At 45.2% G+C, this 26,903-nt stretch overlaps 1 protein-coding gene across 2 annotated transcripts in view; it reads right to left on the bottom strand.

The window, feature by feature from the left end:
• Positions 1-6,900: 6,900 nt before the first annotated feature.
• The window catches only part of LRRK2 (leucine rich repeat kinase 2), a 129,391-nt gene continuing 109,388 nt past the window's right edge, over positions 6,901-26,903 (bottom strand). The window contains exons 43-51 of one of the 2 annotated variants that reach the window (XM_054988034.1): positions 25,958-26,058; positions 22,419-22,613; positions 19,113-19,306; positions 18,822-18,894; positions 17,897-18,081; positions 16,876-17,028; positions 16,033-16,241; positions 10,765-10,836; positions 6,901-9,165 (exon numbers count right to left, since the gene is read on the bottom strand). In XM_054988034.1, coding sequence (XP_054844009.1) covers positions 9,044-9,165; positions 10,765-10,836; positions 16,033-16,241; positions 16,876-17,028; positions 17,897-18,081; positions 18,822-18,894; positions 19,113-19,306; positions 22,419-22,613; positions 25,958-26,058 — 1,304 coding nt within the window. In that variant the 3' untranslated portion in view covers positions 6,901-9,043. Of the gene's footprint in view, positions 9,166-10,764; positions 10,837-16,032; positions 16,242-16,875; positions 17,029-17,896; positions 18,082-18,821; positions 18,895-19,112; positions 19,307-22,418; positions 22,614-25,957; positions 26,059-26,903 lie in introns of those variants that run through there. The other variant, XR_008597615.1, reaches the window with a different exon arrangement.

Below are 26,903 nucleotides of genomic sequence, written 5' to 3'. Positions count from 1 at the left end.
CAAATGGCGGAGCCTTCTGATGCGGCATCTCAGCCCAGGTGGCTCCTTCTGGCCCCAAGTGACTGTGGGAGCCAGTAACTTTGAAATACTTGGCAGGCCAAACAGCAGCTGGCCAGCCAGACTGAGGAGGTATGCCTAAGCAGGCATACTTGGGTGACCTGGTTCCCCCTCAGGTCCGCCTAGTAGGCTTAAAGGGTGAGCTGCCCAGGCTCTGTGTGTATTTGCCACGGCTGGCAGCAGCATCAGTGTCAGGTGGTTGAGCTGCTACACGGTGGAGGAGGCAGCAGCAGAGTTCTGCAGTTTGCCGTTCCCCATTTCAGACTGGCCTTTTCTAGCCCACGTTCAGACTGGCCTTTTGGGGGGCCTTGCGGGTGAGGAGGTTGGTGGCGAGTTCTTGCCACAGTGCCTCTGGAGATGCCTTGGCATGTGGGGATGTGACTATCTGGGGTCTGCTGGCTCACATTTGCCTGCAGTGGTCCAAGGCCAATCAGATGGGGCGAGGGACGCACTTTTCCTTGGGATCAACCAAGGCATTGCTTTGTCCAATGCCGGCTGTTGGCCTACCTCCAGGCTTGCTCGGCTGGCGACGAGCCCCTACTGATCCACGCCAACTTTTATCCCCTCACCCGATTCCAGTTTGTCACTGTCCTCAGGTCCTCCTTTGCAGTAGCAGGCTTGCCCACTGGTGAGTTTGGAACCCAATCCTTTAGAATCAGGGTGGCTGCAGTTGCCTTGGACACAGGCCTTCCCCCTTTGTAGATCCAGGCAACAGGGAGGTGGAAGTTGGGCATGTACAAAACCTATGTACATCCTCATCTCACTCTCATCCCTTCTTGTTTGTGGTTCCCACAGGGCGGCTGCAGATGGTGTGTATCTGCGGGTACAGCATCGTGCATTGGACCAGTTAATATGCAGCAGAGTCAGGATGGGGTCAGCATCTTAGACTTCAGAGGTCCGTCACAGTGAGATAGATGGGTGTGCAAGTAGGGTAGCCAGGTCCTTCTATCCTCCCACTGGGAGTGTTGGGACCTGGCACTTATCTTCTACCGGCTCCATTCCAACCCTTGCAACATTCTCTGGTGTCAATGTGATGACTGCTGGCAGCGTGGCGACATCACTTCTGTAAGTGATGTTGTTGTGCCAGCTATGCGAGCGCTCCTGAGCTCCGCAAGGAACCGATTCTGCTGGTTTGGGGCGCAAATCAGCCCCAAACAAAGCATGGAAACACTCCCATGCGTGGTGTGATGTCACTTCCAGAAGTGACATTGCTGTGCCAGTAGGGTGCCTGCTGGTGGCGGGCAAGCTCTGGGAGCTTGCTCCCTCCCACCAATCGCTGGGCGATCAGCAGACGAGGGGGCAAATCCATAGGAGTTTGCCCGCCACTGGCGAGCACTTGGGAGCCCCATGTGCAAGGGATGCAATGGGACGCCTCCTTCCCCACAGTGCTTCAACTTGTACAGGACTTGGGTCCACCAGATGCCATGGTGATCCAGTGGAGGAAGCATGATTTGCACTCATGACCTGGTTTGGACTTATTGTATGCCATCATAGAAGACTTGGGGTTGATATGGATGCATTTGGGGGGGGGGAGTGTGCAGTTACTTTGGTCAGATTTATTTGAAAGATGCTCGTGACAGGGTGCTGCTTCGCCAGAGAAAGTGCACTTGGCCAGGGGGTGGGTGGCAAAAGCTGTTGCACACTTTGTGGAAGCGGCTGGGGGAGGGGTCATGTCATCTTCCATCTGGACCTTTCCTTCCGGCTGGTGGCCTTGTACCATCCCAATGGGGCGCACCTGTCTAGTTGGGGCAGGATATTTGGTAACAGGACACTTTGAGGCGGCCTGTGGGGTTGATTGCAGATTTAGGAACTTTGGCAGAAGCCATTTTAGGGCTCTTGTGATGGTTGGGCATTCGGCATGGATCCATTTGGGGGGAAACGTGTCCTCCGTGCACTGTTTCTCCATAGCAGGGGATCCTCTCAAGGGATCTTGGGGGTGATGCAGGGCAGTGACAAGCCCGGCACGGGGGCTGTTGGGGCCTGCTTGCTCCCAGATGACAAGGGAACCACGCGGGTTCCCACCCAGGTGGGATCCCGCTTGCTGTCACCCCGCAGTGCCCATCCTCAGCTAGCGATTTGAGGGGTTCATCGGCCGGCAGGCAGGTCCGCCGATCTGGGATCCGTGCCTCGTATGTGCCAAGGCTCTTGTAAGCAATAAAAGTTGTAGCCTTGTCAACTCCGGTCCTGGCCTCTGCGCTTTCTGTTCTCCACCCTCACCCCTCAAGCTGGCACCACAAAGAAGTTTCTTGCCCAGGTAGGGAATTATATATAAAGAATATCAGAAATGTTAACTGGCAAACGACTGGAAGCAAATTTGAAATACCTGTTATAAATAGCAAATCAACAAAAGATTCCCCCCGCAAATATATTCCATTTTATCAGAAGGTCACATTAAATAAGTTTAAGATATAAAAAGGGGGGTGGGGAAGCAAAATTAACAATGATACATGCATGTTAAGTGACATAACTGGTAGTTGACAATTAAATACAATATATAAACATATTTATATAGTAAAATGTTGATGATGGGGTGATCCAACAGAAGTCTTTTGGTTTGGCAGGCATTTTCATTTTGAAATAAAATTAATCCTATTATTAATTGTCAATTAAAATGAATGCCAATTATTCTCTAACCCAAATCCTAGAAACATCTTTTGCAGTGGGGGGAGGGTATTAATTATATCATTATATCAATTAATGAAGAGCACATTTTAATTTAGTATCTTCTATCAGCTGCAAAAACATTTTTCTCTTCTAAATGACAAACAATTTAGTTAGCTAAGATTTGAAAAACTGCTATATTCGCAGTTTTTAAAATATATTTTATATATTGCTATACATTCCTTATTTCTATAGGAAATATGGAAAAGCAAAATTTGGAAAGACATTAGTCGCCAGCATATCAGTAAAGCACAGAAAATGTTAGAATATCCCAGTTTATTTCCTGTTTAATATTTGCTACACTGTGACCTGGATAGCCCAGGCTAGCCCAGTCTCAGAAGCTATCCAGGGTTTGCCCTGGTTACTATTTGGATGGGAAACTGTCCAGGGTCACTACTCAGTGGCAGGCAATGGCAAACCACCGCTGTTCGTCTGTTCCCTTGAAAACCCCACGGCGACGTGATGGCCGTTTCCGCCAATATTTACAGCAGCCTTAAACCAACAATTAATCTGGCATCTACATTCCAGTATTAAAATATTTTATATCAGCATCTTTAAATGCTTGAGGCCAGTGTTTGAAAATGTGTATATATGTTCATTTTCAGTTGTCTCCTTATGATTTATACACCCTTTAAACATTTGTGGCATTGTTTAAGATCAATAAAAACTGATACCTGCATACGCAAAAAGTGGACCAGCACAAAACAGACTCTAGAGAATGTTCTTACCTTTGCCACGGACACCAAATGACACAACAAAGCATAACAGTGCCCATTTCATGCTGGTGATTGAGGGGCGAAGGTGGAGAAGGCAGGTTGTCGCTGAAGTCCAAGCTTTTTCTGTTTCTGGGCGACCTTTTTATAAGCTCCTCCTCCTCCTCCTCCTTATTCTCATTTGCCAGATATACCAGAATCAATGAGAGTTGTAGCTGACAGCTGAGTTAACCCAAAGTAAAAACGGCTGAAGCGCAATTGTCACCTGAAAGTTTGGAGCTGCTGTTTCTTTGGAGTGACTCAATGATCGACTATACGGCTGGCACAACTCACCATGACCTTGCCACAAGTTAGCCAAGCGCTGTTGCCACAACATGCTTTTTACAGCCAGCCATGATCTAGGCATCAACCAACTAGGAGATGTCCAGTTTCCCCTTCCTGCTCAGAAATGGCTAGAACTTAAGCATTGCCGGTATTAGAAGAGTGAATATATCGGGGAACATTTCCTAAATCCAGATGGGTGGTCCTGAAATCTTATAGGAGCATAAGGAATTGCCTTAGTCAGACCATTGGCCAGTCTAGCCCTGAACTGACCAGCAGCAGTTGTCTCAGGTCTCACACCAAAGAATCTTTCAACTGGGGAAGACATGGACTGAAACCAAGAGCTTTTAAATGCAAAACACGAGCTCTGCCATCGAGCTATGGACACTTTCAAGTCTACTCTGAAGAAGTCTTCACTGTAGCCCACAAGCAGACGCATGGGAGACTGGAAGAGGTAGGGCTTTACTGTAAGGGCATCCCACGATGCCACTTCTGGTTGCGTAGCTGGAAGTGACATTACTGCGTTGTAGGATACTCTAGGATTTACCAGAAATTCTATGGTAAAAATCATACATTTCAGGAAAATCGTAGGGTGCCCCGCATGCAGTGACACCACTTCCAGTGACCTGGCCAGAAATGATATTGCAGTGTCACGGATCACTGTTTCCCCCCATCTCCTCCGCTGCCCCATTGGTTGCTAGTGGAGATCGTCCTCACCTGTAGTGGGCAAATGACAACCCTGGCAGCCAAGCACTCACCTGATGGACACAAGGGGGAAGTCAGTATGCAAAAGGAAGGAGTGATCAACTATTTCCACGTCTGCCAATTTTCTCCTGTAGCTGGTTGTCTATCTCAGCTGAGCTTACTTCTGGTTTTGGAATCCAAGTGGAAAATGCAGGCCAGTGAGAAGTGGTGGGAAGGGCCGAGCAATGCCTTGTGCAAACCCTTTCTTCTCTGCAAATGACCTTACACTTTGCTATCAGCCAATTCCATAATGTTAGGCTTTATTCCTGCTTTCTGTGTGCCACTTCTTCAAGGGCCTGGGGGCTGAAATCTAGGATTTGACATTTTATCCTCAGGGCGAGATCTATAAAACAACTCTCCTCCACTAGCTCCCAGAAGCAAAGTGGCTGCCTAAAATCACAAACGCTCCCAATTGTCCCGTAAAGTTCTGAATGCCTGCCAAGATATGTAGCTAGCCCCCTCCAGGGGGACACAGCCAACATGAAAAACGTTACTACTCTCGCCCTAATAAAAATGTTTCGGTGTGTGCGCAGTCACCAACTTGGTGGTCACTGTTTTAGGATTCCTTGATTATACTTCACCAACACTGTGATGTATACATTTTAATAGAAAATAAGCAGAGCCTTTATGAGTCAGGGTGGTGTAGTGGTTAGGGAGTCAGAGTATGATTGGGAAGCTCCAACTTCCCGTCTCCCTCTGCCACGGAAACTTGCTGGATGACCTTGGTCCAGATACGCTCAGCCTTACCTATCTCGCAGGGTTTGCTCTGAAGGTGAAAAGCAGAAAAGGACAATTTCTAACCCTCTTCGCGTCCTCATTGGGGAGATAAGCAGGGTATAATTGAAGTCAATAAATAAATGAGCCAGCACAGTTGCCCTTCAGAAAAATACCTTGCATGCATGTAGGATCAAGGACATCCTGGTCTGGCTGTTCTACTTGCCAGTTTTTTATTGCACTAGAGAGGATCACAGAACCTTTTCATGCTGTTCCCACCCGTTTGAGGACTCATTGTTCCTTTCTATAGATAGCTTCACCTATTTTGGGAAAAGTTAAAGATTTTAGGAAAATGCAGTTTGGCCAGGGTAGTAAAAAATAAATGTCAGAGAGGGTTCACAGAGAGAAATAAGGTTACTCTACATGGCTGTCTCCCTTCAAGAAATTTCCTGAGGACAGTAGAAAGAGGAAACACGTTTTCTGTTCGCTTTACACATTACTGAGTACCAGGGCTTTTTTTCTGGGGAAAGAGGTGGTGGAACTTAGTGGGTTGCCCTTGGAGAAAATGGTCACATGGCTGGTGGCCCCGCCCCCTGATCTCCAGACAGAGGGGAGTTGAGATCATCCTCCGTGCCGCTGGAGTGGCGCGGAGGGCAATCTCAACTCCCCTCTGTCTGGAGATCAGGGGGCGGGGCCACCAGCCATGTGACCATTTTCAAGAGGTTCCGGAACTCCGTTCCACCGCGTTCCAGCTGAAAAAAAGCCCTGCTCAGTACACAGGTTAGGTCCAGGGTTCTCGCCTTGTGTTCCATATAACAATCAGACAGAAGATATAGGGTGATATTTTTCAATTCCCACGTCTGGTGCTGGATACAAATCACAATGGTGCTGTGAGTGGAGAAGGGGTTTTGGTCTCCCCCCGCTCCCCTGCCTGAGACACTCTTGGGGTGAAGAAATGGGTTGTACCAGATTGCCCCAGTTAGAGAGCCAAATTAAACAATACGGCCATTTTTGAGGAGAATTTAGATGTTTAAAAATTGCTCTGGAGGTCCAGTCCTGATTGGGCCCCAAATGTGGTGGCTCCATGCACTCTTGCCTCCCCCACGACTGTTTCTGCACTTGAAAAGGCGCAGGGGGAAACAAGTTTGCGTTGTACTGCCGTGCCATCAGGATCAGGCCCCTGCAGCAATTTGTAAACAGCTGAGTGCTCCTCTAAAATGGTGCCAGTGGCCATGAGTTGGAGCTGGGGCTGCCATGAAGTGTGTTTTGGCCCAGAGATAGCCTGAACCAAGAGCAACGGCTCTGTGATGGCACAGACTGAAGGATGAAGGCTCTACTTGTCTTGGGGTTTTGAGAAGAGATCACCCCAAGTGATCCCAGTTCCTTCATGAACAAGAACAGATTTCTGATGCAACGGGACCCCTCATCAGTTTGATCGCTGCTAAGAAGCAAGAGGAGATTTGAACAAGGAACAATATATAATGACCCACTGTTTTGTGATTGTTTACTTGTGTGAGAAAGCGGAACGGCTTAAATGTCTAGCTATGGGTGATCCACGTGCTTTGCCCAGTAATCTGTGTTACTGTAACTGAGAACATCCCTGCATCATAATTTCACTGAACTTGAACTCATCATGTGCAAAACTTGTCTACATCCCAAATGACTCACAAAAGAACCGGTTTGTGCAAAAGATACAAAATGTTTATTTGTTCCTAACAATGTACAGTTTCAATGTTTTAAATTCCAATATAAATATAGCATTTGCAGGAGACTTGTGACAAGTGCTAGTTACATGGGAACTGCCCAACCATTAATCGAGATACAGCTGGGACGCAAGACAGACAGAAATGCTCTTGTTCGGCAGCTCCACTGTTAAGCCTCTATTTAGTGAGAAGAATAATTTAAAAGCAAAAAATATCTAAGGTCTCTTTGGCAATACCTCACTGAACAGGCTGCCACTCTAGATTATTTTTTTAAAATCCTTCTTCTTGCGATTCCAGCTTGTTACAGGGAAGCTGCAAATGGCACTGGAGTATGTGTGAGATTTAAACACAGAATGGCCATTAGAGGTGGGCATGGACAGGGAAAACCCTGCGGACCACTGGCCCATGATCCGTCGATTTTCAGAGACCAGCCTGGTTCGCGGACAGGTTTGTCAGTCCGTCGTCTGTCACTTCCAGGGGCCCTGGCTCCGCCCCCTTCACACCCAGAGAGCCCAAACTGGCAGAGAATCTTCAGCAGCCTCTCCTCCAGCCACCCTCCAAGTTTGGTCAAAATTGCATTTTGGACATCTGCGTTACAGACCCCCAAAGCAGCCGCCCCCCCAGGAAACTTCCAGTAGATACTGGAGTTGCAAAAGCCAATTGACTTGCATTGGTTAGCAACACCAAAAAGTTGCAATGAGGCAACATCAAACAGAAAAGGGTGGGGGAAGAGCCCCCTCACTCACCACACAGACACCTTCCCAGCTGTTGCCTAGGGAATTCATTCTTGCTCCTTGCTCCATAGAGCAGAATGGGAGCTCTCCGATTGGCAGGCAGAGCTACCTATCAAGGTTTTGAGGGCTGAGATTGGCTGCAGAACGTCCATGCTCCTTGCTCCGTAGAGCAGAATGGGAGCTCTCTGATTGGCAGGCAGAGCTACCTATCAAGGTTTTGAGGGCCAAGATTGGCTGCAGAACGTCCACCCCTCCCTTGCAGAATGGGAGCTCTCTGCTTGGCAGGCAGAGCTGCCTATCAAGGTTTCGAGGGCTGAGATTGGCTGCAGAACGTCCATGCTCCTTGCTCCGTAGAGCAGAATGGGAGCTCTCTGCTTGGCAGACAGAGCTTCCTATCAAGTTTTTAAGGGCTGCAAAAGTTCTGCGGACGTCCCCTCCATTGCACAAGGAATTGATAGATCGGTGCCAGGATGTTTGGACTCACGGAACAAGGACTGGCTCAAATGGACCAAAATTCATGAAAACGGTGAGCCCCAAGAACTGCGTGTTCGCAAACCATGAACCGGGCCAGACCACGCAAAATTTTGGTCAGTTTTCTGGACTGTGCCCACCTCTAGTGGCAATATGAAAGGTGGAAAGGACATCTTGAAGGTGATATGCTAAGGAGAGATGCTAAGTTTCTGGTGACAAAATACCTAGGAATGGCTAAATTCTGGAATTATATTGCCGGTGCATAATACTTGACTCATGCCAGAAACAGTCAGCAAACATATCTACATTAACTATTCTGTTTACAACAGGCTCCGAACCCAGCATCCAGCGCTGCAAAATGAATTAACAAAACTGTACATTGGTGTGAGCAATTTCTGCTGCTCTGGGGCTTACTCAGCCAACTACACAGCAAAATCTCCACAGCGGCTTATCTTTCTCCATTTAAGCACCAAAACATTTCATGAGTTTAACATGCTAAAATCTTTAGCGTTAATTAAGAAAATAGACTTGCCTGACATATTGTATTTAAAGTACAAGGCTCTTAAGTGCAAAAAAGTACAAAACCTTCAAAAAGGTTACATGTGCATGTGTGTACATATAAAATACAGTATATAAAACACAACACTGGAGTTACTCCAAACGTGGAATGCCGTAACTGGCATCAGTAAGCAGGTTAAAGGAATTCAGTTTCAATATTATAAACAATTTGGCTCCTCCCTCCCAATAAACAGTGGCACTAGAAAATCATTACATTTCCCTGCCTTTAATACCTTCAGCGCATTTAAACAAGACAAGCAGTGCACTCAAATGAGAATTTCCACCACATATTTCAGTGGAGACCCCTCCCTCCCCAGCCTCCGTAAAATAAACGGACAGCTAACAGGCTGCCTCTCCGTTTTGCCACTTAATCCAAAGAAAAAACCCTCATTTTTTCTGCTAACTCCTGTCTTATCTTAATGTGTTTTCTCAGGTTTTGTACTTCATGTGGCAGGTTAATGTCCCATACAGACACACATGTGTGCATTCCTGTGGAAAAATCAGAAAGATAATGGATGGAAATATTAAACAAACAAAAAAATCTTGGCAGCATTTTTCATTGTGTGAATTAACGTTGGAAACAGGAGCTCAAGAACTGTAACAGACACAATAAAAACTACTGACTCAGTTGCTGCTTGTGTGTGTTCTTATTGTTTTAATTTTTTTGTTTATGTAGTGCTGTATTTACCATTTTAAATTCTTGATTCTTATTCTGTGTGATTCCCTGGGTTCTATGTTAGTAGCACAACACCATCCTAGACATTCAATTAAATAATTAAGCATATTTAATGGTCCATACACAGATAAAGAGTTTCTTTGATTCTGTAAATCTGTCTAATTGTAAGGATACTGAGAACTGTGTATACTTTGAATTTCTTGGAGAATGGTTAGGATAAAACATAGTAAATACATAAGCTACATTAAAAGTGAAACGCTTTGCAAGCTTGCGTGCCATGAGATCTGGTCAGGGAAGAAAAATCTGGCACATGTATGAGTTGTGTTGTGTCTGTAGCAGAGTGGTTTTCATTATTCATATTCATAGTGGTTATCATATTCACATCATGTAAGAAAGATCCCAGGATTGCCACCAGGCAAATGCAGCTATTTAAAAGGATGACCCATAATTGTGACCACATGGTTTGTATGCACACGGTCCCAGGTGCAAAACCCAGCATTTTCAGGAACTCAGATAGCTAGTCTGGAACTCAGGTTGTATGTGTGTGTGTGCACGCATGTAAATGCACACACACGCGCACACCTCTAAATAGGCAAGATGCAATCAATCACAGGAGACATTTATGGGCTAGAATGACCTATGATTTTACTCAGTATAAAGTAGCTTTGTATATCAATATGTATATTTCTCTACATGGCCCCATCTGGGGCCAAACTGACAGAAGGGAGATTTTTCTTCAAACGTGGGGAACATCCCAGGTTTGTAAAAAGTCTGAAACTTAAAAAAAGAGGAGAGAATTCCAAAATATCTCCTAACAGAGAGCAGTTATCTGCACTTGCACAGAAACCGTCTCCTGTGAGCCTCCTCCTTTCCACCAGCTGCTGAGGCAGCCTCCTGAAACCACTACAGAGGTGGCAGCATGGGAATGCAGGTGGGTGGGCAATGAGGAGGGGGAGCCTCTGCCCCCCACTACCCTCCCTCCACTCCCAGACTTGGGGAGGAGGATTGGAAAGCAACATTCTCCACCCCCCAACCATGAGGGGAGGGGGAATGGCGAGCTTCCTGCCAATGGCAAGCAGCAGAGGAGGTAGGATGAGATTCCCCACCCCCTCAAGTCTCATGGGCCCTGACTTGTCAATATCTATTCTTTGCTACTGTCGGCCCCAACAACTGATTGGGGGGATACTTTCATCTGCAATTAAAGCTTCCATTGGTTGGCATATTGTCCAGCATGCTAGGAATTTGGATACACGGAAACATACTTTTTCAGAAAATATAACTGAGGTCTTTCCTTCATTTAACTGAATGGGTAGTTCTTCCTATATTTTAAAGCAAAATGATTCCTAGATGGTGGTAGCCTAACAAGAGAAGGGAGGTATTCAGTATATGATAAAAAAGTGTCTCATTCTTACCTGTGTTAAGTTTGTTGTCTTTACCAGTTTTATAGCAGCAGCCCAAAACCAGAACAACGTTCTTGAGACTGCCTTTTTGCCAAAGGATAAAGAATAAAGTAAAAATGAATGCCATGTTCTTAAAACATTTGATTTTTAAAATAAACTGGATATACATTCTACAAGTTCTGTGTATCATTAATACGGCACTGATCTCACCTACATCCTGTGTAAGTGCAAAGCACATGGCGATGCTGATTCCCCCTCGCCAGCTGCGGCCTCTTGCAACCCACCCCACATGGTGCTGGGGATGGCTCCCCCAACTTTTGGGGAACCTGGGAATTGCACTCATGGGCGGGGGGAGTGGAAAAGCTCTTTTTGCAAGTAAGAGCAATGTTATACTATATTGGGCAAGCCCCACTAATTTTATAGAATAAAAAAATTAAGGCTAACTGGATCAAGCTACACAAGACAGCTAAGATGGTACCCTCCAAATTCCTATTTTTACTGCACCAGAGGGAATCTGAGCACCAGAGAGGTAGTTAATCGTTATCCACCCTGCTCCACCTTCCTGATCAAAATTGCCTGCCTGTAGCTGCTCTTTGCATCCATGGTACTTGTATGTTTCAGTTACACTGGTTTTAACTTGAAACTGAATCTGGCTTGATAGTTAATATCCTCCCTCAGTCTTTCAAAGTTGCATTAACCAATGACCTGTGACGTGTGTGTGTGTGTGTATTTGTGTGTGTGTGAGGGGAGGGAAGTATAATTGCCTGACCATCACCTTAGACACATGTACATATGGAAGGCTGCTTTATACATGTTAAAAAGAAAATGTACTGATTTGAACAGGACTGGTTTCCAAGTAAGTACGTATACTAGACTGTACCCTTGAGGGTGTAATGGCTGCCTGCCAGTTCTACAGCAGCCCAGGCCAAGAACACTGGCAAATGCTGTACTCATGTGGGGGTATGTACAGGGCAAAAGGCCTGAACTTTGATGTTGTCCACGCAAAACATCTGCCTAACTTGTCCCTAAACGATCCCTTTGCTTGTTCTGTTTCATGGTGTTTCATTAATAGGGTCTGAAACCAAGGGCATCCTGGGGGTGGATTACTAAAAAAAGGCCTTAAAATACAGTTGTAAAAAACAACAGCGGGTGGGCAGGAGACTTTCCATCAGCAAAACATTTTGTAAGTGGATAACTTGAATTGCTGCTATATGCCAATAAAGGCTAACTTGACTTGACTTGAGCAAAACATTCTCAGCCAATTCAATCTATCAATTTTCATCAAAGCGAATATTAAAGCGAAATCTGTACGACAGAATATTTTCCTCTCCCACTTCTTGCTGAGTTTCTTTATTTTCTCCTAATTTATTTTTCAGTCACAGAAGAATGATTTATAAGGCCTTGGGCTGTACTCCACCTTGTCTGGTTTTAAGGACACACATTTGCTCGCATCTGAAAGATCTACTGGGCAAAACTGACAGAAACAAAAATGAGGGGGCAGATGAATTGGTATTAATAGTCAAAAGAGAGGCTGTTGAACTTCAGAATGTGCAATGTATCCTTTACTTAAAACCATTATTTTCCCAATAGTTTTGGGGAAAGCAAGGTAAGAATTAATAACATATCCAATGTTTTATTCTTAAAATAAAATAGGTCAGAGTTCTCAGAGAGCGTAAATAATCGGCGTGGCTCAACGTATTAGGTGTCCAAGAACGGCAGCTATGTTAGCCTGAAGCAGCTGAAATCATGAGATGTTTTATGGTACTTTGAAAACTTAACCAATTTATTGTGGCATCATCTTTTACCAGCTGGATTCCCCTTCAGTTCTCTGGTTCTGCTCCAATCGATGCCGAAAATGCCCGGTGCTTCTGCAAGACTTGCTCAGTGCTTTCCCCTCTCGCCCACCATCCTCGCTCCCCACCCCCCACTCCAGACACAATGGTGGGCTTTCTACCATTTTTTAAAAATTACTGGTAGTTAGTATACTGATAGAGTGTAACCAGGCAAAAGGCTCACCAGCTGGAGGAAGAGGTAGGCAGGAGGTGAAATGGTGCCAGGTGTAGGCAGGGAAGTGAGGGAATGTGCATTTTCCCTTCCGTATTTTCCCAAACCCATTTTGGGGATGACCTCTCAGGAAAGATGGTATCGAAGCAGATTTGGGGAAAGTGCAACAGAGCCAAGGAAAAACTGCAAGTTTGGTGGAAGGACAATGATGGGGGGTGGAGCGGGGAATGGACAAACAGCCCACATCAAACTTGGTTTTGGCTCATAAAATTGTATAATTCTATTCATCTTTAAGGTGCCCCAAGACTCTTTGTCAAAACAGGCACTGTCATTCTGGTACATATCAAAAATGGGCTAGTTTTTTCCAACATTTATTCTCCAGTTGGAGGAATACGCAGTGTTAGTCAATTCAATCAATGGCTGGGACATTCAACAAAAAATCCAATACAGTATAGATTACAGACATTTGAAAACAATCATAGATCCAAAAGCAGATATAAACCATTGCCTTAACAAAACATAAGTAATTCATATTACATAGATCCAGAGGAGTTAGCCGTGTTAGTCTGTAGTAGCAAAATCAAAAAGAGTCCAGTAGCACCTTTAAGACTAACCAATTTTATTGTAGCATAAGCTTTCGAGAAGCTTTTCGAGGAGGAGAGGGGAGGGGAGGAGGAGGGGGGAGGGGTCTCCTCCTCTATATTTGACCAGTTTCTTCTTGCCCTCCATGCATCTGATGAAGAGAACTGTGATCCTCGAAAGCTTATGCTACAATAAAATTGGTTAGTCTTAAAGGTGCTAATGGACTCTTTTTGATTTTTCATATTACATATTAATTGATTCAGAAACTCCCAGTAGGAGTAAATCTACATCAACCGACAATACCCAATAGTATAGTCTACAGTCCCTGTCCCTCTTCCAAGACATCTCTCTGGGCCATTTCCTACAGAACAGGCCTATTACCTGAGTAAGAAGCCCTTTTAAGTCATTCAGTTTTGCACAGTTTGCAGAAAGCCAGGAGAGTGGGGGCTTCCCCGGCCTCTTTAGGCAGGCCATCCCGTTCAGACGGTGTAATGGCCAGGAGGGGCTTCCCCCTTAAAAGCAGAGGCTGTGTTCCTTTTAACTGCACATAAATCTACTGTTAATAGTAATCTGATTTCTGAATTATTTCCTTTCAGTATCCTAATAACATGACTTCATAATTATAAATGGTATAAAGCCTCAGCATACTGGTAATATATTATATGTTGTTTGTTTTTTTGAAATGCTAAAATCAATTTTTTTACGAGTCAGCATTAAATGCATTGCATTTTCAACAATACAACTGTGTATATATATCCATTGTGCTTGGCCCGATGCAGCTGCCCCCCCTCCCGGCCGATCCTGGGGAAACACTGTCCCCGCATCAGGGAGCAGCGAGAGGCCCTCGATTTACTGGACCTTTGTGGGAAGCAGCAGCAGAAGGCCTGCCCCATGGTAAGCCAGCCCACAGGGCCCCAGAACAGTAAAGGGCAGCCGCAGATCTGGTGTTAGTGGGGTTTGGAGGAGGTCGAAGGCCTGGCTGGAGCCAGTGGTGCACTGATGGCTGCGGCGGCAAGGCAGGAGGGCAGCCAAGGAGAGGCTGGGAGCGCACATGGTGTAAGTGGTCATACTTGCCCTCATGATATTAAGGCTTATGAATATGGCAATAAGCCCCTCTGCTCATGTGTTTAAAACACAGACAAGCTGCCTGGCTAGGCAGGAGATGGAAAAGTACTGGAATGTGAGAAGAGAAGTAAGACTAACTTAGCCCCACACCCCGGAGTTCGTGCATAGCCATAGAAGAATGGAGATCTCCAGAGGTACTTGGAAGAATCCATTCACACACCCTGCCAATTCTACCCTTTACCCACTCACCTATTGTAGCCTCACCCATCCAGCCATCGTGGGTCATCAAATAATCTTTTTACACCCATAGTTCCTCTCAGGAAGACCTAATCAAATCTTCCTAGTTCTTTGTCCCACCCTGGAGACAGTTTTCCCATCCTTTGTCCCACCCTGGGAAGAACCATTAAGGCATTGCCTTAGGGCAGAGACTCTCAGTCCTGCCTCAGGGCATGTTTCACAGTATATCTGACTGCCCTGCCATGTGCTCAGTGTGTGCGCTCTGGACCTTCCACACACTCTCAGATATCATGTCTCAGCCCCTTCTCCCTCTTGCCATGAAGTACGGGTCACCGAAGCTGCTCTCCCTTGGACACTCTCAATCTTCTGGACCTGGTAACTATAAAACCAACTCTGCAACTCTCTCCATCTTTCCTCCCTGTTTTTTTCTAGTTAGCTCTATGTGTGTGTGCTGTCTGTTTTTTGTGCAATCGATCTGTAACATTTTAAATAAAAACCCCTTTTGATTTGAATACCCGCCTGCTTATTGAAAGGGTTCTCTAGAGGAAGGGATCCTCGTAGACATTAGTGCACAAGATCCCATAGTTACCGGCCTCTCACATAGCTGTCTTCCTTGCTTGCTAATTCCCCCCACAATTCTCTTATTGCAAGGAGACCAATTCAGGTAACAATGGGACTTAGGCACAGCTTAGCAGAACTCCAAAGCCAATGGCCCCTGCAGAGATGGGGCTGGAGTGAAACAAGTGCCAGGTGGCAGAGAATACTTGAGGCAGGGGTGAGACCCCTTGCAGGCCAATGACAGGCCAGGGAGAGGGGCCAGGCAGGCAGGTGAATGGCTGCCTGCAACATGACAACTGGGCAGCACCCTGGGGGTGGGACCCTGGGGGTGGAGGTGGTGATGAGGGGGAAGGATAAAAGAGGGGAGGGCTCTGGAGCTGGACCAAGGAAGAGACGCTGGGGAGGTGTTGGCCAGTGAGAGAGAGGGGAAAGAAAGGCAACACACCCTGGGAGAGAGTGGAGGTGATGATGTAACCAGGACCTGCCCACCTCTATTTCAGAGGCCCAGCTAAGCCCCAAGGTGGGTGGGGGGAGGAATGACTCAGGATGGAGGAGGGCTGGCAAGCGGCCCTGACAGATGAGGGGCATGACATCTACTGTTTAAGGGTTTTTTAAACATGAGAAGCATGTTTGCCTAACCTTCCTCTGGGTTGCTGAGAGTTTAAAACCATTGCTCTGAAATTACCAATAAATAAGAGCGTGTAACAGTCCCGTCCTCAGCAGAGTTACCCTCCCTTGAAAGGACTTAGAAGGGTGTTACTCTGTTTAGGACTGCATTGTGCGAGGGCCCCATTCTCAGGCCCCACGGGGAATGTCACCAGCTGCTTCACTTACCTAGCTGGGCTGTCATCACGAGTCTCACGGAATCACAGAAATCATTGATGATTCTTATGGGGCGGCGCGTGGAGAGGTCAAGCAGCAGTAGATGCCCTCCCCCAGTTCCGATCCACAGGGCCGTATTCCTCTGCAGACAGATGCTCTTCACTCTTCCTGCATACGCAAGGTTTTGTTTGGATTCTTTATTCAGCTTTGGCACCTCCTCTCTAAAACCAAACATAAAGGCATTTTCTATTTTTAAAACGGTGCCTTTTCTGTTGCATCTAAAACGCCTTCTTTGAAGCATTTGGTCCTTAAAATTGTCAGAGCTCTCATTAGCACAGCCACTGTTCAGTTATGCGACGGCAATGCTCTGACTTTTCACCTGTTCTCTTTTGATGTTTCCAAAGAAACACAGTCACCAGAAGAACATGGGGTTGCAGACAAAATGCAATAAACAATCTCCAAAGGTTCTGAATTAAGAGTGCATGACTGGTTTGAGCTGTTGAAGCCATGGTGTTAATTTTTTTTTTAAAATAAGCAACTCTTAAATATATACTCATTACGTCCTGAAGGCTGAGTGCTCTTACAAGACAGTCAAGGCATCAGACGAGAGACAGCAGAGCAGAAGTAGCAGCAGCAAAGAGAAAAGATTCGACTGGTGCACTCTGGGCTCGTGCATTTTTTAGGTGCTGCTGACGGTGTTTTGTTTTGCTGGAGATAATCGGAAAATCCCTACCAAGGATGAGAACAGTTGTTTTGTTCCCTTGGCAGTAGCATTTCATTTTAAAAATAGCTTCGCCACCAAGATACTGTCTCCCCCTGCCTGTGGCAGCAATCCATACAGCGTCAAAAACTTACCTTAGAAAATGTACACAGTCTATTAGTTCACAAAGCTTCTCTGTCTTCTTATCCCAAATCTCCACAAAATAGCTATTCTTCTTTGCCAAGTATACTGATTTGTCTACTGCCATTGAAATAATATTGGCATCGCTGTAAGCTTTGTGGCATAATCTGAGAAGGAAAAAAAATCAGAAGATACAGAAACACAATATAATCCTATCACGTAAATGAAAAGCTCTTGAGCATACAAATACCTTTGACAAAGCTCAAGGGGTTGTAATCAATGGCTGAGCTCTAAAATGGAGCACGTGGCATTCTGAACACACACTGAGAGCATCCTTCCCCCTGAAGAGCCAATCAAAGGACCAGGGCCCTCTCCACAGGCGCACGCAACATGGCACAGCTGGGACGAGAGGCAAAAACCTTCCATGAGGGCCTGGCAGTGGAACTGTTTGGAAGACTGACAATATTCGTAAAAATTACAGAAGTATAATTTAGTTTGGATCCCAACTGACCTGTCCTCAGAAAAAAGACAAAAAGCAATCTTTACGGAGCTGAGAGTAGGCACGTAAGGTCAGTGAAAGATTTTGAAAGTTTGGGTAATTTACTGAAAAGATTTATCTATAGATCGTTTACACAGTATAAGCAGAACATGACTGATCCCCAAGATGCTTACTGTTGATCCCCCCCTTCCCATAACAATTAATGAGTGGAAAGAAGGAGGACAATTAACTCCCCTCTGCCTGGAGATCAGGGGGCGGGGCCAGCAGCCATGTGACCATTTTCTCCGAGGGCAACCCACTGAGTTTCACCACCTCTTTCCCCAGAAAAAAAGCCCTGGATATGACTGGAGAAACTTTTTTCCCAATGTGATGGAAAACTTCTTATCCTTCACTTACCTGCTGCTACCAACAATATGCAGGTAAGATTATCAAGCTCAATAATCTCTGTGTCCACCCCCACCCCAAATACGATATCTTTGAGAAAAGCCCTATCACAGAAACACCTCATTAGTCTATTAAACAAAGAAACAACTTACAGTTGGCTTGTCTTTGTCTCAATGAGTTTTTGAACAGATAAGTCGCTGGACAACGATACAATCTTTGTCCCGCAGCCTCCCCAGATGATGCTTTTTTCAGGTGAATAATTAGATTCACTTAAACATACAACTGGAGTGCTGACGTTCCCAACTGGCAATATCTTCAAAGGCGCAGCGCCCTCGCACTGAAACGATGCAACAGCAGGAGAGGGAGGGACATTTCAACACACTTTGCGAGATATCATAATTGGCATGTAGGTCGTGTGATAAGCTCCTGAAACCCAGTTCCTGCTCCCAGATGTTGCTCATTGGGCAAAGCCAGCTCACAGTGCATATGCTGTACCCAGGCTCCTGTCTGATTTCTTACAGGTGGGCATTGATGAACAAACTTAGATTCAAGCATAGTACATTTTGCCTCTTTCCTACGCATCTCATCCCGACCAGCTGCTAAAATCTTCTGAGTACAGAAAAAAAAATCTAACTTCTGATGTTGTCCAGGGCACCATAGCTCTAAAAGTTCTACACGTTAGAATTTTTCCCCCTCTAGGAAATAGCTAAAACTTTCTTAACAGTCCACATGGTTTCTAGTATCACTGGTATTTCAAACAAATAAAACGGCTTCTAGGCTCCAGGCAACGTTGCACAAAGCTAGCAAGTGATAGCGGGGATTGTGTAGCACAGGAGGTCAAAAGGACACCAACTTGCAGGGACTGTACAAGGGAAGTCCCCAAGAAGAATAACTAATGATAATACCTTCAAATGATTTTTTCATTTACCCATATTGTTACTGTACAACTGGATAAAAATAGACAAATGGAGGGAAAGGCACCTCTCCACACACATGAGAAAGTAAAATGCATTAAAGTAATATATGACAGATGTTTCACTGACACATTGTTCTTGAAACAGGCAGTAGCGTATGTACCTTTACTGCTCTGTCTTCAAATATCGCCAGTTGCCCATTAGCAGTACCCACTAAAAGGAAATTCTTCTGCTTGCTGAAACAAAAAAAAAAAAGGATATAGAAATGTATCACTGAAATAAATGCAAACACAATAAACACAACAGAATCCTTTTACAGATACAATCCCATGCCCTAAAAGATTGCATAAATATAAAATTCTAAGCAGACTGATGTGAATGTTTTTATTTTTCTGAAATGCTGCCCTGAACAAAAATGGTTTAGTGTTTAATCCAAACGTCACCCCAGTCATACCTTTGCTTTGCAAAGGAGTTGCAGTAAAGACACGTGACCGAATCGGACATCTTCTGCAACTGGTGCTTGTGATTCTCATCTTGCGTGTGAAAGGCCCACAGAGAACCTGACTGTGTTCCTGCTACGATCCAGTTTTCCTTTTCTGTAGGAAGAGTCACCAGGACCAAACACAATATTCTGGAATCTGTAATGTCCTAGATTACAAAAAAGTAGAGGAAAACGCTGACAAAATTCCATTTGTTTTTCTATGGTTTAATTCTTTATGGCGTTATATGCAATAAACATTTAAAAAACACAGCGCCATGAACCGGAGGTAAGCAGGGACGGGACATTACGGGTTTTTACGAGTGAGGTCGCTGGAAAAGCGAAAGCACTTGCTTTATTTGTGCCCGTCTGGAATCGGCCCTGGTCTCAATCTTCCCCCTCCTTCTTTAACTGAAACTTTTCGGAGAGCAGTCATTTGACTGAGTCCTTTATTCTTCCAAAATCAGTAGGTAACTATTTGGATATGCAACCTCAATAAAGAGGATGTGTGTGGAGGGGAAGAAAGAGTTTTAAATATTTACGTAAACATTCTTCTGGAACGTGAGAAGGAGGGAGCCGCTGAGACATTATTCTGAGTGAGAAAAGGCCTTCATAAAGGCAGTTTTGTTTGTGTGCGGGCAGAGAAAAACTGAAGGCAGGCCAAGAGTTCAGCACCCCCTTCTCCCCTGCTGCTCAAAATGTTAGGGCTTCATTGAATGCATTTGTGTGTAGCTTCCCTAAAATCATGCCATAGCCACACATAGCTAGTGAATCTAAAATGCTAGAACTTGATGCCTAACAGAGCTGGAAACCAGAAAAGCTTGGAAACCGAGCTGCTAACAAATGTTTGCACTCAAGACTCCTTATCCACTGCTCAATATCATTGGATCAAAGGAGCCTGAAAGAAAATGTTTGCACTCAAAACATATAATTTTCTACTATAAAAACAATGACAAACTACATTAAAATGCCTACAGGCACACATGGGACTGCGCATGGCCATTCCTGTTGAACGGTAGGTTCTGTAACTTTAAATCTGTAGAGGAGGCACCTACCCCTCCCAGAACACATGCTCTTGTAGGCTCTCATAGAGGAGTCAGCCACATTTCGATCTGCACTGACCTGCTGTTTTGAGAGACAGATTGCCTCCTCTTGGAGAACTCCGGCCAGCACCTTTTGGTCTTCAGGCAGGTGTTCAGAGAATGCAACCATCTTATTCCACAAAAATATTTGGTATGCTCCCACAATTGTGGAATAATTTGCTATTTTCATGTTGTGGGCAGGAGAGGTATAGATATTTCTCCTGAGTGCATCAACTTTTTTACCCTCCATGTCAGCCAGTGTCAAGTGGGACCCCTGCCTGTGCCTGGATTGCATTTCATCGGTGGCAAAGAATGGAGGGGAATGAGTGAACAAGAATGCACAATTGCCTTCTCTTGCTTTATAAAGGCCCTCTGCCTTTTTTGCTGTAGCCGGGAAGGATGCAGGTCTCCCACAAAGACTGTTCACTAAGACTACAAATCCCTGAATCGCAGGGAGGGCTATATTAGAAGGACTGCCAGAATATGTGTTGCAGTATTTTGTCCTTAGGCTTGGGCTCAGCAGAAGAGTTGTCAATGTCCAGGGACTTAGCCATCTGTATCATTTGTTCCAATATATAAACAGAAGTCATCTGTGGGTGAAACAGATTCTCTATCTCCTACTGCCTCATCAGGAGATGGGTCCGACAGAACACTGGGGCTTTGATCCGGGGTACACAGTTCCCTCTCCAACTGACAGCTGGAACACCATCACAGATTGTGGGATGTGATATGGTTAGCGCTGGTGCATCCTCAATTCCGCTGGATCTGGCATAAATCTGACCAGCTCCAGACGGTATACATCCCCCCCGCCCCGTTGGAACCATATGGTGGAGGCATGCAGAGAGGATACCAAGTGGCACATCTGTGAGTGCAATACTCTTCGTGCAGGACCCTTCAATAAGTTTTTGGCATCAGCTCTGGGCAGGATTGCTTCACCTCGCCCTTCTCTTCCTAGGAACAGATTGACGGTGACTTGGAATGAGCCAACAGCATGCAAGGAATATCAATGATTTTCAGATCACCTGCTCCTCGAGCTCAAGTTACAGACCAATGGGGAGGTGGTCAGCCTTCCCTTTGGAAGAGTGCTTCGACTTTGATCTCACCCTTTTCTTGTGTGGTTCAGAAGCCTCCCGCATGAACTTGTGTATTCCTGGTGAATTCAATCTCTCATGCATCGGATCCCACTGTAAGCCTGGTAAGGCTGAAGATGGGGTTCTTGATGCTGACTCTGAAGGATCTCTCAATCTGCAGCGTTGTTGGATCCAGGTCGGAGCCATTAGATCTGATGCCCCTGGGGTGCTTGGATCTGAGGCACACATCTGTGTTGGATCCGATCGATCTGCAAGTTCCTCCAAGGCCAGAGGAGCTCGCTGCTGAGTTGTTGCTGGACAGAGGGAGCTCTCCCCCAAAGAACCACCTTGATTCTAGTGGCTCTTCTGGGATGGGCTTTAGGTGTGAAAACCTGGGAATGTTTGCAGGTGCCTACACTGTGCCCCTCTATCTGTCCTGGTCATCTTAATGCCACACTGTGTGCACTTCTTGAACAACTCTTTTTCAGCCATGATATTCTTACATTTTTTCTTTCTTCTCCTCTCACACAGGCATCACCAACCACATAGTAGGCTGCGAAGAGAAGAGCTTGTTACCAATGTTCCTCTCTAGTTGGTGGTGAAAGAAGAACTGATGGCTGAGGCGCTGCCTCTTCCACAGCACTGGTTGCTTGGGTGGGAAGCAGCTGTGCATGTGCTCTGGTGGGGGTAGGCCCCTCCTCTACAGAATTAAAGCTGCAGAACTTTCCGCTTAATAGGCGTGTGCATGCACGGTCCCACGTGGGACTGCACAGAAGACTGACAACCAACATTTGGGATCGGACAATTCCATTGGTGGAACTTAATTAGGAGATTTTTTAAAAAATTATGTATTATATTTTGATCCCACTGTTCAGTCACAATTAGTTTCCTAAACTGCCTTTTTATTTCAGCTCACTGGAATAAAAAATGAATACAAAGTTATAACTGAGATCTCAGTCCTATGAATTCACACGTCTTGTTCCCATTAGCCTTGTGACTGTAAATCATAACCATTTTGTGTTAAATTATACAGTTCACGATAAATGTGTCCTTTTGGACTCTAGTAAATCATTCAGCCAAATGATAAATCTCCTGAAGAGTTTGTATTACATGCCTTTGTCCACACCTACCTGACAAGTATGTCCATGTGTGTTTAAGTCAATGAACGAGAGCTGCCATGTTTCTGAGTTTCCACTACCTATCCAGACTCCTGTCTTCTTACAGCTCTGATTTGTAGCAACCATGCACTCGGACGTCGAGACACAGGGCAGGGAGATGTCTCTCATCAGGCAGACAAGTTCCGCAGAGTTCAGAATCTCAAAAACCTGCAGAAATACCACATTAGCTGCAAGAATAAGCAGTAGTTCCGTACCTGTAATTTTTTGACATTACAAAATGCAGAGATCCGTCGTGCATTAATGAAAACATTCTGGCATTATCCTAAGAATGCTATTTTATTTAGAAAAACTTTTAATGCGGATACTGAAGCAGCTGTTTAGTGACTTAACTTGTAATTGCTTTGCATTATTTTACTCTTCTGTAGTACTAATTTCAGATTGCTATCTCACCCTATATAAATGGTCAGCATACCTTTAAAATACTGGATGTTTTCAGTTTTAAACAACTGCAAGGCACTTCAAGTACTTGAAGAAGGGCAAGATATAGCAGCCAATTAACTGAGAGCCAAGCTACAAGTGACGAATGACACTTGCCTGGCAAGTGAACAGACTCGCGTTTATTCCTCCCTGTTCGCTTGCCATTGTTCTCTACTTGACCAAGTGGAGAGCAAGTGAATGGCAAGTGAACAGGGAGGAATACACGTGAGTCTGTTCACTTGCCAGGCAAGTGTCATTTGTCACTTGTAGCTTGGCTCTCAGAGCTGGTGTAACTTAATACAGCTTCAAGATAGGAGGTATGAACCAGGAATAAAAGCCCACCTTTGCATTGAATTTAGTCAGGTTGGCACAGACAAGCAAGTCAGCCTTAAATTCCCCATCTGCAACATCAGGACAATTCCTCCAGTCTGACTTATTAAGATTACTGAGGCAAAGTGCATTAATTCAAAAAAAGAACGCACACCACTTTTCACCAATTTTCAAAACAGCAAAGAAAGGACAAACCAGGATTCTTGACCCAACAATCGGCTCTTCTAGTTTCCATCAACCGTATTATTGTCAACTACGTTTTTTGCTTTAAAAATGCAAATCTGCAGAAGCTTGCCATGATGCATGGACTGAAGTAACTGTCATTTAAATTCTAATTAAAGAGTTTTTCTGTCCCTTATTGGAATGCTGCATCCACCAATGCCTCCTGAATTAGTACGAAATACAAAATATTATTGCTAATACTGACAAGGGGATAATGGGGGACTCAAAGTGGTTTACAACATCCTTCCTTTCTCCTTGTTGTCCTCACAACAATCCTGTGAGGTAGGCTAGGCTGCGAGTGTGTGACTCGTCCATGCTCACCCTGCAGCCTTCCATGGCGGACTGGACAGTCAGACCTGGATCTCCCTAGTCTGAGTCTCACCACTGCACCCTGCTGGCTTTTCACAACTGGCCTGATACACATTCATACAAGCGACAAGAACCAGCACAGTTTAAACAACCATGGAAGCCACTACAATTACGCAGGGATAATGCCGTATTGTCATCCACCAGCAACACCATCTGGTGCATAACTGCAGGCTGGTCATATATTTATTCAGAAGAAATTCCCACTGACTGGGGCTTCCTTCCAAATAAGCATAATTAAGAATAAAAACCAAAATGCCGTCTCTTATTAATTACGATAATCCCATTAATCTTTGTAACCAGCTCCAGTGATTCAAGAACGAAGCAGATGGTTTAGATCCATTCCAATCTGGTTTCAGGCTTGGTTATAGGATTGAAACAGCCTCCGTCGCCTGTGGGAGTCACGCTCCAGGAGGTGGACGGGCGAGTGTGACCCTGTTAATTCTCTTGGACCTCTTAGCGGCTTTTGATACCATTGATCACAGTATCCTTCTGGACCGCCTTTCAGGGTTGGGACTGGGAGGCGCTGTTCTGCAGAAGTTCTAGTCCTACCTGGAGGGTGGATTTCAGAGTGTGATGCTGGGGGGATGCTGCTCCGCCCCTTGGCCCCCGGCCCCAAGGTTCCATCTTGTCCCCCCTGCTTTTCAACATCTACGTAAAGGTGCTGGGAGAGGTCATCTGGAGATCTGGGCTGAGCTGCCACAAATATGCACATGATACTCAGCTCTATTTCATGCTACCAATGGATCCTAGGGAGACTGTGGAAACCGTGAAGGGAAGCCTGGAGGCAGTTTTTGGAGCAGATGAGGGTTAACAAGCTGAAACCTAATCCCAACAAAATGGAGTGGCTACTGGTGGTGGTGGGGAGGTCTGACACAGAAAATGGGTTACCACCGGTTCTAAACGTGGTTGCATTCCCCTTAAAGGAGCAGCTTTGGAGGTGCTGCTGTACCCAGGCCTGTTGCTGCTGTCAGTGCTTGCAAGGGGTACCTTTCACCAGCTTTGACTGGTGAGTCAGCTACAGCTCTTCCTGGGCAGGAAAGATCTTGCCATTGTAGTACACGCCCTGACAATATCTAGATCAGATTACTGCAATGTGCTTTACATGGGGCTGCCCTTGAAGACTGTCCAGAAGCTACAGTTGGTACCAAATGCCATGGTCAAAACGTTGACTGGAATGAGTCCTAGGAATCGTATCACTCCAGTCTTGTTCTACACTGGCTCCCAATTTGCTTCTTGACCCAATCCAAGGTGCCTGTATTGACCTTTAAAGTCCTATATGGCTTGGACATACTCTAAGAACCACTTTTTCCCAAACGAACTTTACCCATTTACTTTGGTCATCATCAGAGGCCTTGCTTGAGGTGCCCTCCACCATCTCAGGCTAGACAGGCGCAACCCAAAAAAGGGCCTTCTCCGTTGTGGCACCAAAACTTTGAAACTCCATCCTCAGAGAGATGTGTCTGTCCCCCTCAACTGCTGATAGCGAGTTTGGTGTAGTGGTTAAGAGCTGTGGGACTCTAATCTGGAGAACCGGGTTTGATTCCCCACTCCTCCACTTGAAGCCAGCTGGGTGACCTTGGGGCAGTCACAGCTCTCTCAGAGCTCTCTCAGCCCCACCCACCTCACAGGGTGTTTTGTTGTGGGGATAATAATGACATATATTGTCGAAGGCTTTCACGGCTGGAGAACGATGGTTGTTGTGGATTTTCCGGGCTGTATAGCTGTGGTTATACAGCCCGGAAAATCCACAACAACCAATAATGACATACTTTGTAAACCACTTTGAGTAGGTGTTAAGTTATCCTGAAGGGCGGTATATAAATGGAATGTTATTATTATGATTGTCTTCTGCCAGTGGGTGGAGACTTGTTTCCTTTGGCATACCTCCAATAACTGTTACTGTCCCTCCTCCCTGTTTTGGTGGTGTTTGTATGCATTTATGTTTAATTATTTTTATACTATTTTAAATGTTGTTTTAATGTTTGCCAACCTTGCGGATCCTATTTGGGTAGAAAGGTAGCATACAAATGTTTTAAATAATATAAATAAAATAAACAATCATAAATTCATTTGCAGCACTAGAGACAGTGATATTCTCAGAGCAGTGGGACGCGCAGCAGTTTAAACATGCATACAGCATAGGAATGGGCTACCTGGGCAGACGTAGGTCTTTCCTGAGGATTTTTTTCCAGGCACTTCTTAATTAAATCTTCAACTCCTGGCCAGGGGGAGCAGTTATATTCTTTTACAGGATCTAGAATTTAAGCGGCTGAAGTCAGTTGGGTAGACAGAACTATGAACACTGCTGTTAATCTCATAGGACCACGTGTTTGTAACACCGTTCTCCTTTCAAGAACTCTTTCAAAGTGGTTTAGAAGAGGCAACATAAGATACAGACACTGACCTATTAATTCATCAACAGGGCCACACTTGGGCTGGCTCCATTCATGCTGATCTCTCGCTTCCCTATTTCACCAACTTCGTTCATGTTTGTGGTCTGACTCACCTCAGCTCTCCCAAAGAAACTCTTAAATCTTCCTTCTCTTCTTTCCCTGGCTACGTACTTGCCCCCAACAAAGACAGAGATTCACCCTACATATTTGTCTAGAAGATTGTAGCAGTTTTGATTGTCTATATGTAGCTTCTGTGTGTTTCAAGCAAAGGTCTTTTGTTCTTTTGGCTAACTCCATCAACACTTGAACTAACATCCTCCTACATTTCTAGACTGGAATTCAGTGTCAGTCCTTGGCAAGTAAATCCCCAAGTTCTCCACAGCAATCACACAAGTGTGTTGGTTGAAGTAACTTTTATTAGAGTTCTATCAGGTTCAAGGTGCTCTGACAGTAGAACTACAACAACTGCAGAGCAACCCTCACAAGAACTGAACCTAACAATGTAATACAAGGGCAAACAATATAACAAAATGTAACAAAATTTAATGTATCAATAATGAATTGAAGTCCAAGGAATGAACCAGGCATAAAAGTAAGCCCCCACACAAGGGAGACAGCAATAGTCAGTGCAGCACGGCAACGTAGTAAGGTGCAAGGTAAGTGCAGTAAGGATCTTTAAACATCTTGTTTGAAGACACACACAGCC

This window comes from Eublepharis macularius, chromosome 9, assembly GCF_028583425.1.
Source record: "Eublepharis macularius isolate TG4126 chromosome 9, MPM_Emac_v1.0, whole genome shotgun sequence".
Taxonomy (NCBI): domain Eukaryota; kingdom Metazoa; phylum Chordata; class Lepidosauria; order Squamata; family Eublepharidae; genus Eublepharis; species Eublepharis macularius.
Note: the sequence above shows the minus strand (reverse complement) of the source record. Positions and strands in the feature narration are given on the sequence as shown.